Source organism: Plutella xylostella, chromosome 27, assembly GCF_932276165.1.
Source record: "Plutella xylostella chromosome 27, ilPluXylo3.1, whole genome shotgun sequence".
Lineage (NCBI taxonomy): Eukaryota > Metazoa > Arthropoda > Insecta > Lepidoptera > Plutellidae > Plutella > Plutella xylostella.
The window spans coordinates 7,362,371-7,376,934 of NC_064007.1; the positions used below are offsets into that span (position 1 = coordinate 7,362,371).

Genomic DNA, 14,564 nt, shown 5'->3' on the forward strand with positions numbered 1-14,564 from the left:
GTTTAGTGAACGAGTACAGAGATTGTTTTGCCCTGAACATGGACGAATTAGGTAAAACATCCATATGCAAAATGAGTATTAAATTACAAGACGAGACACCGGTCTCATACAAACCGTATCGCTTGCCCTACAGCGAACGTCTTGTAGTTAGGGACTTAGTCAATCAATTGTTGGAGAACAAAATTGTGCAAGAATCGGAATCAGCTTATGCGAGCCCTATTGTACTGGTCAAGAAGAAAAATGGAGAATATCGGCTATGCGTTGACTACAGGGCCCTTAACAAAAAAACTGTTAAGGACTCTTATCCCATGCCAGTGATCGACGATCAGCTGGATAGACTGAATGGTAAAAAATATTTTACCAGTCTTGATTTAAAATCTGGATATTATCAGATACCCATGAGTGAGGAGTCAAGGCATATAACGGCTTTTATTACCCCAGATGGCCATTTCGAATATACCAGAATGCCGTTTGGTCTAGTCAATGCCCCTGCTGTTTTCCAACACATGATCAATAAGGCACTGGGAAAGGATAGATATGATTTAGCAATACCTTACATGGATGATTTGCTCTCACCAGCGACGACAGTTAAGGACGGCTTAGAAAAGTTACGGCGTATACTAAAATCTCTACGCGAAGCGGGTCTCACTTTGAACATCACAAAATGTAATTTCTTTCAAACCAGCTTAGACTATTTAGGTTACGAGGTTTCAAACAATGGTTTAAGGCCAGGAAAAAGGAAGATCGACGCGGTATCTTCCTTTCCCCCACCTACAAACGTTCATCAGATACGGCAATTTGTGGGCTTGGCCAGCTTCTTTCGCAGGTTCATACCAAACTTCGCGAGTATCGCAAGACCTCTGACTACGCTCACCAAAGCTAACACACCATGGTCGTGGGGTGAAACCGAGATAAAAGCTTTTGAAACTTTAAAAAGCAAACTGGTTGAGAGACCACTATTAGCTCTGTACGACCCGAGTTACATAACCGAAGTTCACTGTGATGCGAGCAAATTGGGTATTGGCGGAATTCTGCTGCAAAAACCTGATGAAAAGTCGCCATTGAGACCAGTTGCATACTACAGCAGGCAGACTACCAAAGATGAGCAATTTATGCACTCCTACGAACTAGAGACTCTTGCAGTCGTTTTTAGTCTTAAAAAGTTTCGTACCTATTTAATAGGACTCAATTTTAAAGTTTGCACTGACTGCAATGCACTGAGGTCCACGCTTTCAAAACGAGACTTAGTTCCGAGGATTGCGAGATGGTGGCTCTTACTGCAAGAGTATAATTTTTCAATAGAGTACAAACCGGGAGATAGTATGAGACACGCTGACGCTTTAAGCAGAAACCCATTACCGTGCAATGAAAGTGATAATTTGGCGGAAGCTCGCGAATTTGACGTCCTCAAAGTTGATGCTCTAAATACCTCAGAGTGGTTGCATACTGTGCAAATGACCGATTCAAAGTTAAAATTGATTAGAACGATTCTGGAACAAGGTAACAAAGAGATTAAAGACATCACAGATAATTACACGATCAAAGATAATAAACTATACAGAAAAGTAGGTACTTCACTAAAATGGGTCGTACCGAATGCTGCGAGATGGAGGATTTGCCAATTGAACCACGACGAGTCAGGCCACTTTTCATTAGAGAAGACTTTAGACAAAATAAAGCAAGATTTCTGGTTCCCCAAAATGAATAGGTTCATTCGTAAATATGTTTCAGCTTGTCTCAATTGTGCCTACAACAAATCCTCGACCTCGAAGCGCAGCGGTTATTTACATCCAATCCCTAAAGGAAATAGTCCATTCCATACCCTCCATATGGACCATCTAGGTCCATTTGTGAGAAGTAAAAGCGGTAATACGTATGTTTTCGCAGTGATAGATGGGTTCAGCAAATTCATTTTCATCAGGGCCGTTAAAAATGTAAAAACTAAAACTACAATTCAGATTTTGCAAGATATATTTGACATCATTGGATGTCCTAAGATTATCATATCTGATAGGGGTACAAGCTTCACATCAACGTCGTTCCAAGATTACATAAAGGCCATTGGTGTTAAGCACATTCTTAATGCCGTAGCAACCCCACGTGCTAATGGTCAAATCGAACGATATAATCGTACCATTTTGGATTCACTGGCTGCTTCTAATCACGGTTTGGACGAACGTGAATGGGATACTCATATCGGAAAAGTACAATGGAGTTTAAACAACACCATTAATAGGAGTACGGGGACAGCTCCATCAGAAATAGTGTTTGGTAAAAGGACCACATGTACTAATCAGGGAATTATTCAGAACGCTCTTCAAGATGGAAAGATACACGAAACTGATAGGGACAAAATCAAAATGACTGTTCAAGAAAATCTAGAGAAGAATAGGATAAAAATGAAACAGCATTACGATAAAAACAGAGCACCGACTAAATTCTTTAACGAAGGCGATCTTGTCATGATCCCAAATCATAATCTCCCAGCGGATGGTAAGAGTAAAAAGTTGCTACCCAAATATCGAGGGCCATATAAAATTACTGCAGTCTTGGAAAACGACCGATACCAAATAACAAGTATACCTGGGTTTTCAAAAAGGGGATATAAAAGTGTTTATCCAGCGGATCATCTTAAAAAATGGATCACGTTCAATAGCGATGACACAAGTGGCTCGGTTATAACATCAAATTGCTTAGACGAAACAGAAAGCTCAGGAGACTCTGACAATTCTCAGTGACTGACATTATATACTTATTGACTTATTGACTGGACAATTTAATTTAATATAAATAAAAATAAATAATAAATAAACGTAGTCTGACTTTTTCCTGTACACACTGTCCTGTTCCTATCCCTCTTTTTGTTTTAGGATAAAAATGTTTAAATATAAATTATAAAGAAAATGTTGATTAATATGAAGACAAGATGATGATGATTATAATATAAGAAATAAAATTGAAGAATTGAAATACATGATGAGAATATCGAAAGAAGATACTTACATTATATATATATATATACATATTATGAGAATCGCTGGCTGAACAGTATTGTTTTAATAGATCAAGATATTTAAAGCAGAAGAATTGGAATATATTACATATGAAAACAAGATTATAAATGTATAAGGAGAATGGCTGGCCGAACAGTATTGTTCTGATATATATTGATCTGATATATGAAGACGGTTAGCACACTTTAATAATGTTATAATAAAAGGTGAAAGGTATGCCGAAGTGCAAGCGGTGCTCACACTAGGATGTGAATGGTATGCCGAAGCACAAGCGGTGCTCACCTAATGATAATTAGTATATAGTGGCTGGTATGCCGAAGTGCAAGCGGTGCTCACACTGGGTTGTGAATGGTATGCCGAAGCACAAGCGGTACCCACTATACTATTTATCTGATAAAGAGTAAGTATGTTGTCCGAGTATATGTGGCTGGTATGCCGATGTGCAAGCGGTACTCACACTGGGTTGTGACTGGTATGCCGAAGCACAAGCGGTACCCACAATACTAGTGACATTTTTTTTTACGTAAACTAAGCCTTTACTCCTGTTTTATGACATTTTTATTATAATATCACTCTTTCTCATCACAATCATCATCATCATCAGCCTATACGAGTCCACTGCTGGACGTGGACCCCTCCTAAAGTTCGCCACTGGATGCCATTTATAGCTTTCCACCGGCTCTCTAGCCGGAGTATCTTCTTTCACTTTAAGATAGCCCAACATTTATCTTATAATAAATAAAAATAAAATAAAAATTTAGTAATCAATGTTTAAATTGTCTATTTGTACGAATTAATATCATTTTTTTTCTAATCGCATATGTGGTACTATTTCAGATTCTCCGAGCAACAACGAATGCAGCGTAGCAGCATCACATCCATAAGAACAACCGGAATATGGTTTACAAATTTAATTATCTAGGAACTTCGTTTAGTCCTATTTTTAAATATTTCTCAGAGAAGATTGTGTTTCAATGTTTGCTAAGGGCACTTGAGAATAACGCATATATTAGTAACTAAATTAATAGGCTTAAGTATAATTTAGTTGATTCATTTGGTTTGTTAACAAATTAGAAGTTTTTAGCTTGCGTTCGAATGGCCGACAGGGAATGGGGAAATTCCTAATAACAGGACGGCCGACTGTTAGCGTTTACATTTTTAAATACTATTCTTGTATTAAATAAGTAACACTATTTTCCATTATAATGATCTTATTGTAATTTAGCTATTATTCTGAGATCTGGGATTGACCAGAGTATAGCTGGAACGGAGCAATCGCTCATTGTCTATGGTTTGTCTGTGATTCGAAAGAGGAAGTGAGATCCGGTGCCGGCCATCTTAGAAAAAAAATAAAAACGACAGATTGTTTGGTTGGATTGAAAATTGCAATTTATTATTGTTAGTTGGTGATTCGGTGCCTTTATCTGCTTCCTTTCTCTCAAATTATCATCAGTGTTATTGAGCATCTGTTAAGGTATAATTTTGTTTATAGTACCTATATTTGTAATTAATTATTAACTCATATGATACAATGTTTATAATATCTCTGTATTTAAAGTTGTTAGCTTTGAAAATAAAATATGTCGGTGGGTCTGGTAAAGCAGCAGTACCGTATAATGTGAGACTAAATACGCCATGTAAGGGTATGTCTCGATGGTGGTGGGTCGTCCCCCGACGATCCTGTTGGCGGGGGGTGCGGGGGGCTCCCTCACAGTCACCGTGTCCTCACAGCTCCCTGAAAACATAATCATATACCTACCTATACGTAGTGCATAATTTTTATGAGAACTTCCTGACCGCATAAAATTTATGGTTCGCATAGGTTAAAAATTTGCATTCTTAAGGCAGGTAAGGTAGGTAATACATACGTCATGCCTATGATGTTGAAAAAAATTCTCACTCTTTTTTATTGGGGGTTTACCCTATCGGTAACAAAGAAATAGCAATTCTTTTACTTTTTAAATAGACTTTGATTAAGTATAGGTACCTACCTAATAGGGAATATGCGAGTTGTTCAAATAAAGGTCAAATATTATTTATAATAAACTTTGTTATTTCATAACTACGCCTCCATCAGTATTTTTGATTATAATTTATTTTTGAGCAAGTAAATGAAGTTGAAAAGTACAAAAAAACTTCAGTAAATTCTAACTTCAGAGAAACGTCACCCATTTTCTTAGGGCGGATGTGACGTCAAAATTCTTTATATATCAATCTCAGAATAATAACTTCTTTGCGTTTACGGCGGAAGTTAAATAAATGTCAAGTGTAAACAAAGAAATGTTAATGTCACCGAGTGTTTGTGATGCTCGTTGTGATCAGATACGATGGATCACATAAAAATTCTTCCAATAGATCCTAGCCTCCTATAACCTCTCCAATTCTTGTTTGATATGATTGTTTGTTTGCAAAGTTTAGGACTTTTTATATTTTTTGTTGGTAGTGTATGGGCTGCCACTAGTTGTTCTATTGTAATGAGGCGTAAACAGACATTCGCTAGTCAACGAGCCACTCAAATATGCTCTATAATGCAACACAATTAAATTAAATTTGTATTGTAAGTATTATGACATGAACATGACACAAGTTGCTCTTTCTACTTTTAGGTTATAATGGCAGTCGTTAGTATATTTCAAAAGTTGTTATTTTTTTCTAAATTAAGTTATGAAAGAATTCTCGTAATCAGAACGAGTAAACTGTGGCCAGCTGCGGAAAAGGACAGCAAAAACTATTGAAAAGTCGAGAGCCGTGTGCCCAAATATTCGGGAATATGCATATATTTTTTTATACTCTTATTCGATAGTTTTACATCACTTTATAATACTTAGTAAAAAAAAAATCAACGCCAAAAAAGTAATTTAAGGTATTTAAAGAAAGTTAAAAATTTACAACCATCACGACCACTTTAAAATGACCGTTACTATGGGCTGAGAGTGACGTCATAACCTTCTAGTTCCACGGCTCAGAATAATGAGTCCCGCCAGTCGCGCCTACGCTCAGTTTTACGGTTCATTGGCATAGATTTTTTACCTGATCAAATAATCACAGAGTACTTTTGTATTTTCAACAAACCAATGTTGTCATGGCAACAAACAAACAAAACATATAAAAATTCCTTGCAAACAAACAAGCATAGAACAAGTTGAGAGGTTATAGGACGCTATTGGAATATTTTTGATGTGCTCTCTATCGTATCTGTACCGTCTGTGCTCTCAATCAAGCTGTGCTGCCATTTACAAGGTTGTAGGTACAACATGGAACTTCCTACTTATATGGAAAAAAGTGTCCTACAAGTACTGCATTGTGCCAAGTTGCAGAAATACAATAAGAAGTGCACCCGATAAAGTATTTTTTTTGGACGGTGAGATGCCGATCAAAAGAGTAAGTGGTGTAAAATTATGAAAAGAGACATAGTATCTCCATCAACTTCTTTTTATTAAATTTATTTTTGTATTTAAGTCATTCAGACTTCAGACAGAGAACCCTCCCATACATACTCCCTCTACGTTTTAACTTATTGAATATCAAAATTACGAAACATGACACTCTGACCAATAGTTCACACTTTTCGAATCAGTACCTATAGCTTAAGGGCCAATTTTTTTGATCCGTGGTCAACTTTAACCATTAGTTAAAGGACGTGTCAAGCATGACAGCTGCATACGAATTTTGATGGTTTATAACTAATGGTTGCCATTTTTGACCAATGGTTGAGTTAACTAGGGATAAAAAAAACTGTCTCTAAGGCTGCGTTCAGACGACACGCGCCCGCTAAGCGCACGCCCCGATCGCTAGCACGCACATAGCACGCTTTGATATTCGTTTCAAGCAATTTGAGTACCTATAATCTATAATATACCACATCGGAGAGCGGTGGTAGCTCAGTCGGGTGAGCGCCCGCTTCTCACGCAAGAGATGCGGGTTCGAATCCCGGCGCTGACATGTAGGTAACAATGAGTTCTTTGAATTTAAGTACAATTTATACCATCGCTCTTACGGTGAAGGAAAACATCGTGAGGAAACCTGCATATCTAGACTTAGCACATCTAGATATGTGAACCCACCAACCCGCAGTGGACCAGCGTGGTGGGAAATGGTCCAAGCTTAGGAAGGCAGTTTAGACCTTCGGGATATGCACAAAGGTTCCACTCGAGAGAGCCAGGTGCAGGTACTTACCCCCTAACAGATAATAGAATAGAATGACCCGCTAACCCTAGTCTCTCTTACTGAGAACCAAAGTTACAGTAAGTACTTACATACAATACAAATATTACTTTATATTCATACTGCCATAATAGCGTAATATTGTGTACAAAGGTCCTCTGGTTTACGCGCTCCCATTTCAAAAGAGCTACTAGTAGCTATTTACGAGCTCCCATTACAAAACAGCCACTGGTCACACTTTATTACCATTACAAAACAGCCACTGATCACACTTTATACACTTCCTTTTTCGTTTGTTACCATGACAACATTGGTTTGTTGAAAATACAAAAGTACTCTGTGATTACTTGATTAGGTAAAAAATCTATGCCGACTGACGGGACTCATTATTCTGAGCCGTGAAATTAAAACATTATAACGTCACACCAGCCCGCCATCCTGACGGGAATTTCAAAGTGGTCGTGATGGTTGTAATTTTTTAACTTTCTTTAAAATACCTTAAATTACTTATTTTGGCGTTGATTTTTTTTTACTATAATAAAGTGATGTAAAACTATCCAATAAAAGTATTTAAAAAATTTATGCATATTCCCTATTATAGAAATAAAAATTGGTAAGGTTACATTCTTTTGCCATTGAAAATTGAAAGAGCTCAGTATAAAGTACCACATATACACATAGATATAGATATCTACCCAATTATACTCTACCATACTTAACTACCGTAAATAATAAAGCTTACCATAGTAAAATAGCACAGTCATAATTAGTAACTTCATACTGAAAACCATCACTATCCTGTTTATTTTCAGTCTCAAAAGTAAGTAAAAATTGCGATGGCCAAGCCATGGCCATCGTAATTTTTTATTTATTGTAGTTTTTTAACTTGTCTACGGCGATGCAATGAGGACGGATATACAATCACAATCAGTTGCAATAGTGGTAAATATAGTAAGAAGGTGAAAATCTACAACTCTTTGTGTCTGGTCTATCCTTTTTAACACACTGTATTGCATGTCATACGCTACGTAAGTTTCTAGGTATTGAAAATACCGTACTGACATAGATACAGCGTCGAATGCGCCAGTAAACATAAATTACTTTAAAGTGACACACCGTCTTTTTCTTATATTGTTAATCTAAGGTTTGTACAGTAAAGTAAGTAAGCTTGGTAGTTACGGTATATGTGGTACGCTTCACTCATGGTTTTCATCCTATCTAAAAGATAGACGATTGCAAGTGGTTGCGGGTGGATATGAATCAGATCCCTACATATCAACATCCGGGGTACCGCAGGGATCGCACCTGGGCCCAGTTCTGTTCTTATTGTTTATTAATGACATTACTAAGTACATAAAGCATTGTAGTTGCTCAGTTTTTGCAGACGATATGAAAATATATAGACCTGTTAAGTCGCTGGAAGATGTACGTGGGCAGTTCTTCTTTTTAACCTACATAACTTAGTCTCCATCAGTTGTGAAGAAAAAATCATGAGTTTTTCAAATATTTATTTATTTATTTATATTTCAGCGTGCATTGTACTAAAAACACAACGGCTGTGCACGTTTACAAAAATATAAATTTATATTTTTGTATTTAAAATTACGTTACAGAGTGGTAAATCCGCGTGACAGAGGTGTATTTCCTACGAATCTTGGCTGTCTCCCGCCACTTCATCCTGCGCATATTCCATAATGTTACAAAAAATAAATATGACGACATAAAATATAAAAATTTATTTAAACTCCAGAAGATATTACCTATTTAGTAAAACAAAATATATATTTTTAAATGATTTCAGAAATATTTTAAAAAAATGTTGAAAATTTGTCTCTTACTACCTAATGTTTTAGTAGTTACATTCTGTCACGTAGGTTGCCATTTAAAATATTTGTTTGAGCCACTCGTCCTTATTGCCATCGATCAGAGTTTAGGTCTCCTTTTCCCCTTGGTAAGATTTCCCCTTTGAGATCCAGACACCGCGTATCGGCCACCCCCAAAGTGTGACAGGAGGTGCGTGTGTTTATTCGGCGACAGCTTCGTCACGTAGGTAATTGTTAAAATAAAATACAATTAAATAATTATTTTGTTATTTATTCCTTGGTAATAACAATTACTTTGCAATCAACATGTGAATATTACACTTTATGTTACTGTTTAAATGCTAATCGACTTTGCAACACATTTTACCCCTCTGTCACATGACAAATCTGTCACATTCTTACGAAACACTCCAACCTGAGGAAATTCATCAAAGAAAAATTGAAGAGAAACTACACGTTTTGGTTAAAGTAAGAAGCGAAAGGAACGTCCAATACACTTGCGCTGCATTAATAAAAAGTTTCGTTTGTGAAAAAGGTAATTTCGTGCTATTGTTCTCAAGAACAGACGATGAATGTGGTAGACTGTTTAATATGGTGGAGAATGATTTATCGGATGTTTGATGATAACATTAAAGTTCTTCCAGCTTCTAAGGCAATTAAAAAAGGAAAGAGTATTTTTTTCAAGTTCTATGAGCCACTGCTGTATTTTCGAAATATGGCTGGTTAAAACTTTAACAAATTACGTAATTTTCCATTAAGTTACTTAAATTTTAGGTTGCCGAACATATTATTTGTGCAGATAAACACTATTTTATGTAGTTGGAACAAATTTGTCCTTTAAGTTCCTGAAATACGGATATTTCACTCTCCGGAGGTTCTCAAGTGTGATTTCATTAGTTATACTAACAATAAAGATATATCCAGTAATTTTTTTGACTAACTTGAAACCATAATGATTTATAAGTAAGTTACTAAATTATTATTTTTAAATAAAACTGTTTTATTCCAAAACGCTGCCGCATATTTAATAGAATAACAACTATGTCACATCGTTTACCACTCTGTAACGATTGGTGTCTCCTGGTAGTCAACTTATTTTTGGTCGTTTATATGTTCTGTTATAAATAGTGCAACTTTGGAAAAATCATATTAAATCTAGTCATTGATGTTAACGTCTATGCTGTTAATTTTTGACTGTAATTAGTAGCGAAAACATATTTATAGCAAAAACAAGCTTCATTTTAGCTGAAATTGTGACAGAGTGGTACTAACTACTTAATAAATATTTTGTTATTACTAAAAATCCATTCCTTCATATGTTTTCTAAAATGGTATTTTGTTTATTAACGTATCAAAAAAGTTTCATTTTAATCGACGAAGACTATTTCGATAAAAAAAAATAAAAGATTCTGTGACGAAGGTGTAATTTTCTTTGCCTTATCCACGTATTATGTTCTGAAAATCTTAAAAAAATACTTAAACTTCGCGGCCAACCACCTTTTTCGATAGAATAGAAATGTAGCTATCATAAAAATTATTAGAGTTCACCAAAAAGCTAAAGTATTTTTTTTCAAATTCGGGATAATTTTTTATCCATTATGTAGGTTAAAAAGAAGAACTGCCCACGTCTCATTCAAGAGGATCTGAACAGTATAAAACAATGGTGTGACCAAAACTGTATGTCCTTGAACGTATCTAAATGCAACCATATTAAATTCACCAAAAACATCAATAAGGTAGAATCCTCGTATTTAATCGGCAGCGGGCATATAAAAGAAGTGACTGAAATTCGAGACTTGGGGGTGATACTGGACAGTAAGTTGAGTTTTGGTGCTCACTACGACCAAATTATTGCAAAATCTTTTAAAATGTTAGGATTTATAAAAAGATCATCAAAAAATTTAAAAAACTGTAACACCAAAATTCTTCTCTTTAATGCTCTAGTTAAGAGTAGTCTCGAATACTCAAGTGTTATTTGGAATCCTATGTACAATGTACACAATACCAGATTAGAACGTGTGCAAAAATCATTCACAAGGCATCTTGCATACCATGAAAAGGGATTTAGTAGAAGAAACGACTACAATTCCCGCTTAGAATATTTTAAAATGGTATCGTTAGAAAATCGTAGGCAGCTAATGGATCAAATTTTCCTTTGGAAAATCATCAACCACCAAATATGTAGTCCCGAAGCGCTCGCAAGGATATCTCTTTCCGTCCCGAGATCAAACCGTCGCCTTCCTCATACGTCAACTTTCTACATACCTGTACTAAAAGCAAATACCACCCGAAACTCCCCTGTTTACCGTATGTTAATATATATAATAGGATAAACGCTAGACTTCACGAAAAAAATAAAGATATTGACGTTTATCATGATTCTCTCGGCTCATATAGGAATAAAGTACTGGACGCCCTACATTTAGGTTAATTAGGTTTAGGTTTTTATTATATCTACTCATAGTTGCATGTTAGTTTAAGTAAGCTGTTGTAAATATAAAATGTTGTGTTCACCTATAATTGGGGTACGTACGTGAACAATTATTGTATAAATAATATTAATAATAGGATAAACGCTAGACTTCACGAAAAAAATAAAGATATTGACGTTTATCATGATTCTCTCGGCTCATATAGGAATAAAGTACTGGACGCCCTACATTTAGGTTAATTAGGTTTAGGTTTTTATTATATCTACTCATAGTTGCATGTTAGTTTAAGTAAGCTGTTGTAAATATAAAATGTTGTGTTCACCTATAATTGGGGTACGTACGTGAACAATTATTGTATAAATAATATTATAACCTGTATGTATGCTATCCTGTTGGTGTAACCTTATATAAATTAATAAATAAATATGGGAAATGTTGTTAAATTTTATATTATAATATAGTTAAGTAGGACGTGGAAGATGCCTGCTGTAGGACGCTACATGTGTCAGTACTTTCGCCGCATCGCACATTTATTTATTTATTTTATTTTAGGAAAACTAACAGCACAATTTGAAAGTATAATAATAGAATAAGCAGTAAAAGGCCTTTTACAAGTTTCCACTGATAGAAATAACTTAATAATATTTACGCTAATACAAAGTAGCAAACTAAAGTAGGTACATAAACATATTATCTACGCCTAATCAAACGTACTAAACTGTATATATGTAAAGCTACAAAGATGTTTAATAACAATTACACTGTGAAATATATAATACATTAACTCTTAGACATCAAAAAAGGTACAACTTAGAATATTTCTCGCCTTATTAATGCTTGTATTAAATATATCAATGTCCAAATTAATCGATACGTGGTTAAAGTTGTTGCAAGCCCGCCATAGATACGAATTCTGTCGGTAATTGGTAGACACCGTGATGTTACTAAAAATCGGATTGAAGCGACGGGAACGATTCGGAACATAAAATTTTAATTTTTCCAATAATTGAGGACAATCAATTTGGCTGGTGGCAATTCTTAGGAGGAATAATAAATCACAAATTTCACGCCTGTTTATTAATGGTAGAATGTGAAACTGGCGGCAACCTTCCTTATAGTTTTGTAAGGGATACCTAACACGATAACTTAAGTAACTCATGAACCTTTTTTGTATACGTTCGATGCGATCAATGTATACCGTATATCTAGGGTTCCACACCTGTGATGCATACTCTAAGTTACTTCTGACATAGGTGCAGTACAAGATTTTAAAGGTTTTTGCCTGTTTGAAGTTAGTTGAAAGCTGCATTATAAATCCAAGAGCCTTGCTTGCTTTAGCCGTAATCGCATCAATGTGGGCATCAAACAACAGCTTCGAGTCATGGATTATACCAAGGTCTTTGATTTTACTGTCTCTTCCGATAGCATGACCTTTTAAAAAGTAAGTAGTTAAAGTAGGTTGTCTTTTTTTAGTAGAACATTTTGATGGATTTAAATCTAATTTATTGTCGTTACAGTATTTATCTAGGTTATTTAAGTCATTTTGTAATAATATCATATCATTTTCATTAATAATAGGTTTAACAATTTTCATATCGTCTGCAAATATGTAAATACTAGAGTTACTAAAGCACGAATCAATGTCGGAAATAAACAATAAAAATAGCAAAGGCCCTAATATAGAGCCTTGTGGCACGCCACTTGGTATTTTAACCCAGTCAGACTGAAAGTTACTGGCCACGACAGCCTGGGTGCGGTTACTGACATAAGACGAAAACCATCTGAAGAGATTGCCACGAATTCCCGCCTTGAAGAGCTTGATCAGCAAGAGCGAGTGGTCAATACGATCAAACGCCTTGCTATAATCTGTGTATACGACGTCAGCCTGGTAACCTTGGTCCATTGTTTCCGTAAGTAACTCATTATACAGCAAGAGATTTGTAACCGTAGACCTACCCCTTAGAAACCCGTGCTGAGTAGATTTAAAAACCGTCTTAAGCGCCACATTAAGGTCACGTTGTACAATTTTTTCAAAAACTTTTGCTATTATGCAAAGCTTGGAAATAGGTCGATAGTTTTTTACATCGTTTTTTGGCCCCTTTTTATGGATAGGTGACACAAAAGCTGCTTTCCAAATATCTGGAACCTTGCCCTCTTTAAGTGACTTTTCAAAGAGGAGGTATATGGGAAACGAAAGTTGTTCAGCACACTTTACCAAGTAAATAGGAGGGATTTTATCAGGACCGGCGGACTTACAGGTATCAAGTCTTTTGAGATGGTTATGTATAATTGATTGATCTAGTTGAATTGAGGATATATGACAATCATGGTAGAGGTTCTCAACTTCACCAGGAGAATCAGATGGATTTAGTTTATCAGGCTCTAGAAAAGTGGAATAAAAGTAATCCGAGAATAATTTACAAATTTCATCACCCGAGGAAGTTATGTTGCCTTCAAAGGTCATACAACTGGGCAAGGAGTTAGTTTTGGCTTTGGATTTTGCGAATGACCAGAATGTTTTTGGGTTGAGTTTGATTGACTCCTCAACTCGGGTGATATAAGCGTCGTAACATTCGGTTTCCAACATTTTAGCTCTACTTCGTAATATACACATTAGGGTGACCCGTTTGAACTTTTTATCGAATTTGGAAAAGTTAGGGAACTCAAAAGTTGCGTATGCAAACATTGTTTTCGTAAAAAATAATAATAAAAATATTGAATACTACTTTTAGCCCTCTACCGGAGATCAAAGTTTCAGTTTTTTATTAATATTGGCCCTAAGTTCCATTTGATTAAGTACTAATTTCATCGGTAAAAAGTGTCAAATGAACACTCAAATCATTAATAGTATCATTGTTAATCAGCACTTGTAATTTTCGGAGTGATTTACAAGTGGGTAGACTTAAAATAAACATTTTATGAGTGACGAACTTCAGTACTATTGCAGCGCTCGTCTTGAAAGTTGTTTGATTTTAAATAAATACAATGAGCTCGAATTCGGTTACTAGGCGCAGTGGAGTGGATTGTTTCATTATTGGAGCACCATCAGAACTCAAAAATAGTGTATTACCAACGTATTTACAAGTGCTAAGATACATAGTGCATGTAAGATATACCCTACTAAGTGCAGG

At 35.5% G+C, this 14,564-nt stretch overlaps 1 protein-coding gene and 1 long non-coding RNA gene across 3 annotated transcripts in view; one reads left to right on the forward strand and one right to left on the reverse strand.

Moving 5' to 3' along the window:
• LOC125490748 (trypsin CFT-1-like) overlaps positions 1-8,009 on the reverse strand; it is a 303,958-nt gene extending 295,949 nt beyond the window's left edge. The window contains exons 1-2 of one of the 2 annotated variants that reach the window (XM_048631010.1): positions 7,921-8,009; positions 4,625-4,749 (exon numbers count right to left, since the gene is read on the reverse strand). In XM_048631010.1, the coding sequence (XP_048486967.1) occupies positions 4,625-4,749; positions 7,921-7,969 (174 nt within the window). In that variant the 5' untranslated portion in view covers positions 7,970-8,009. Of the gene's footprint in view, positions 1-4,624; positions 4,847-7,920 lie in introns of those variants that run through there. The other variant, XM_048631009.1, reaches the window with a different exon arrangement.
• LOC125490767 lies at positions 3,076-4,355 on the forward strand. The gene is made up of 2 exons (XR_007267901.1): positions 3,076-3,188; positions 3,852-4,355. It is a non-coding gene; the product is annotated as an uncharacterized LOC125490767 (long non-coding RNA).
• Positions 8,010-14,564: the final 6,555 nt, after the last annotated feature.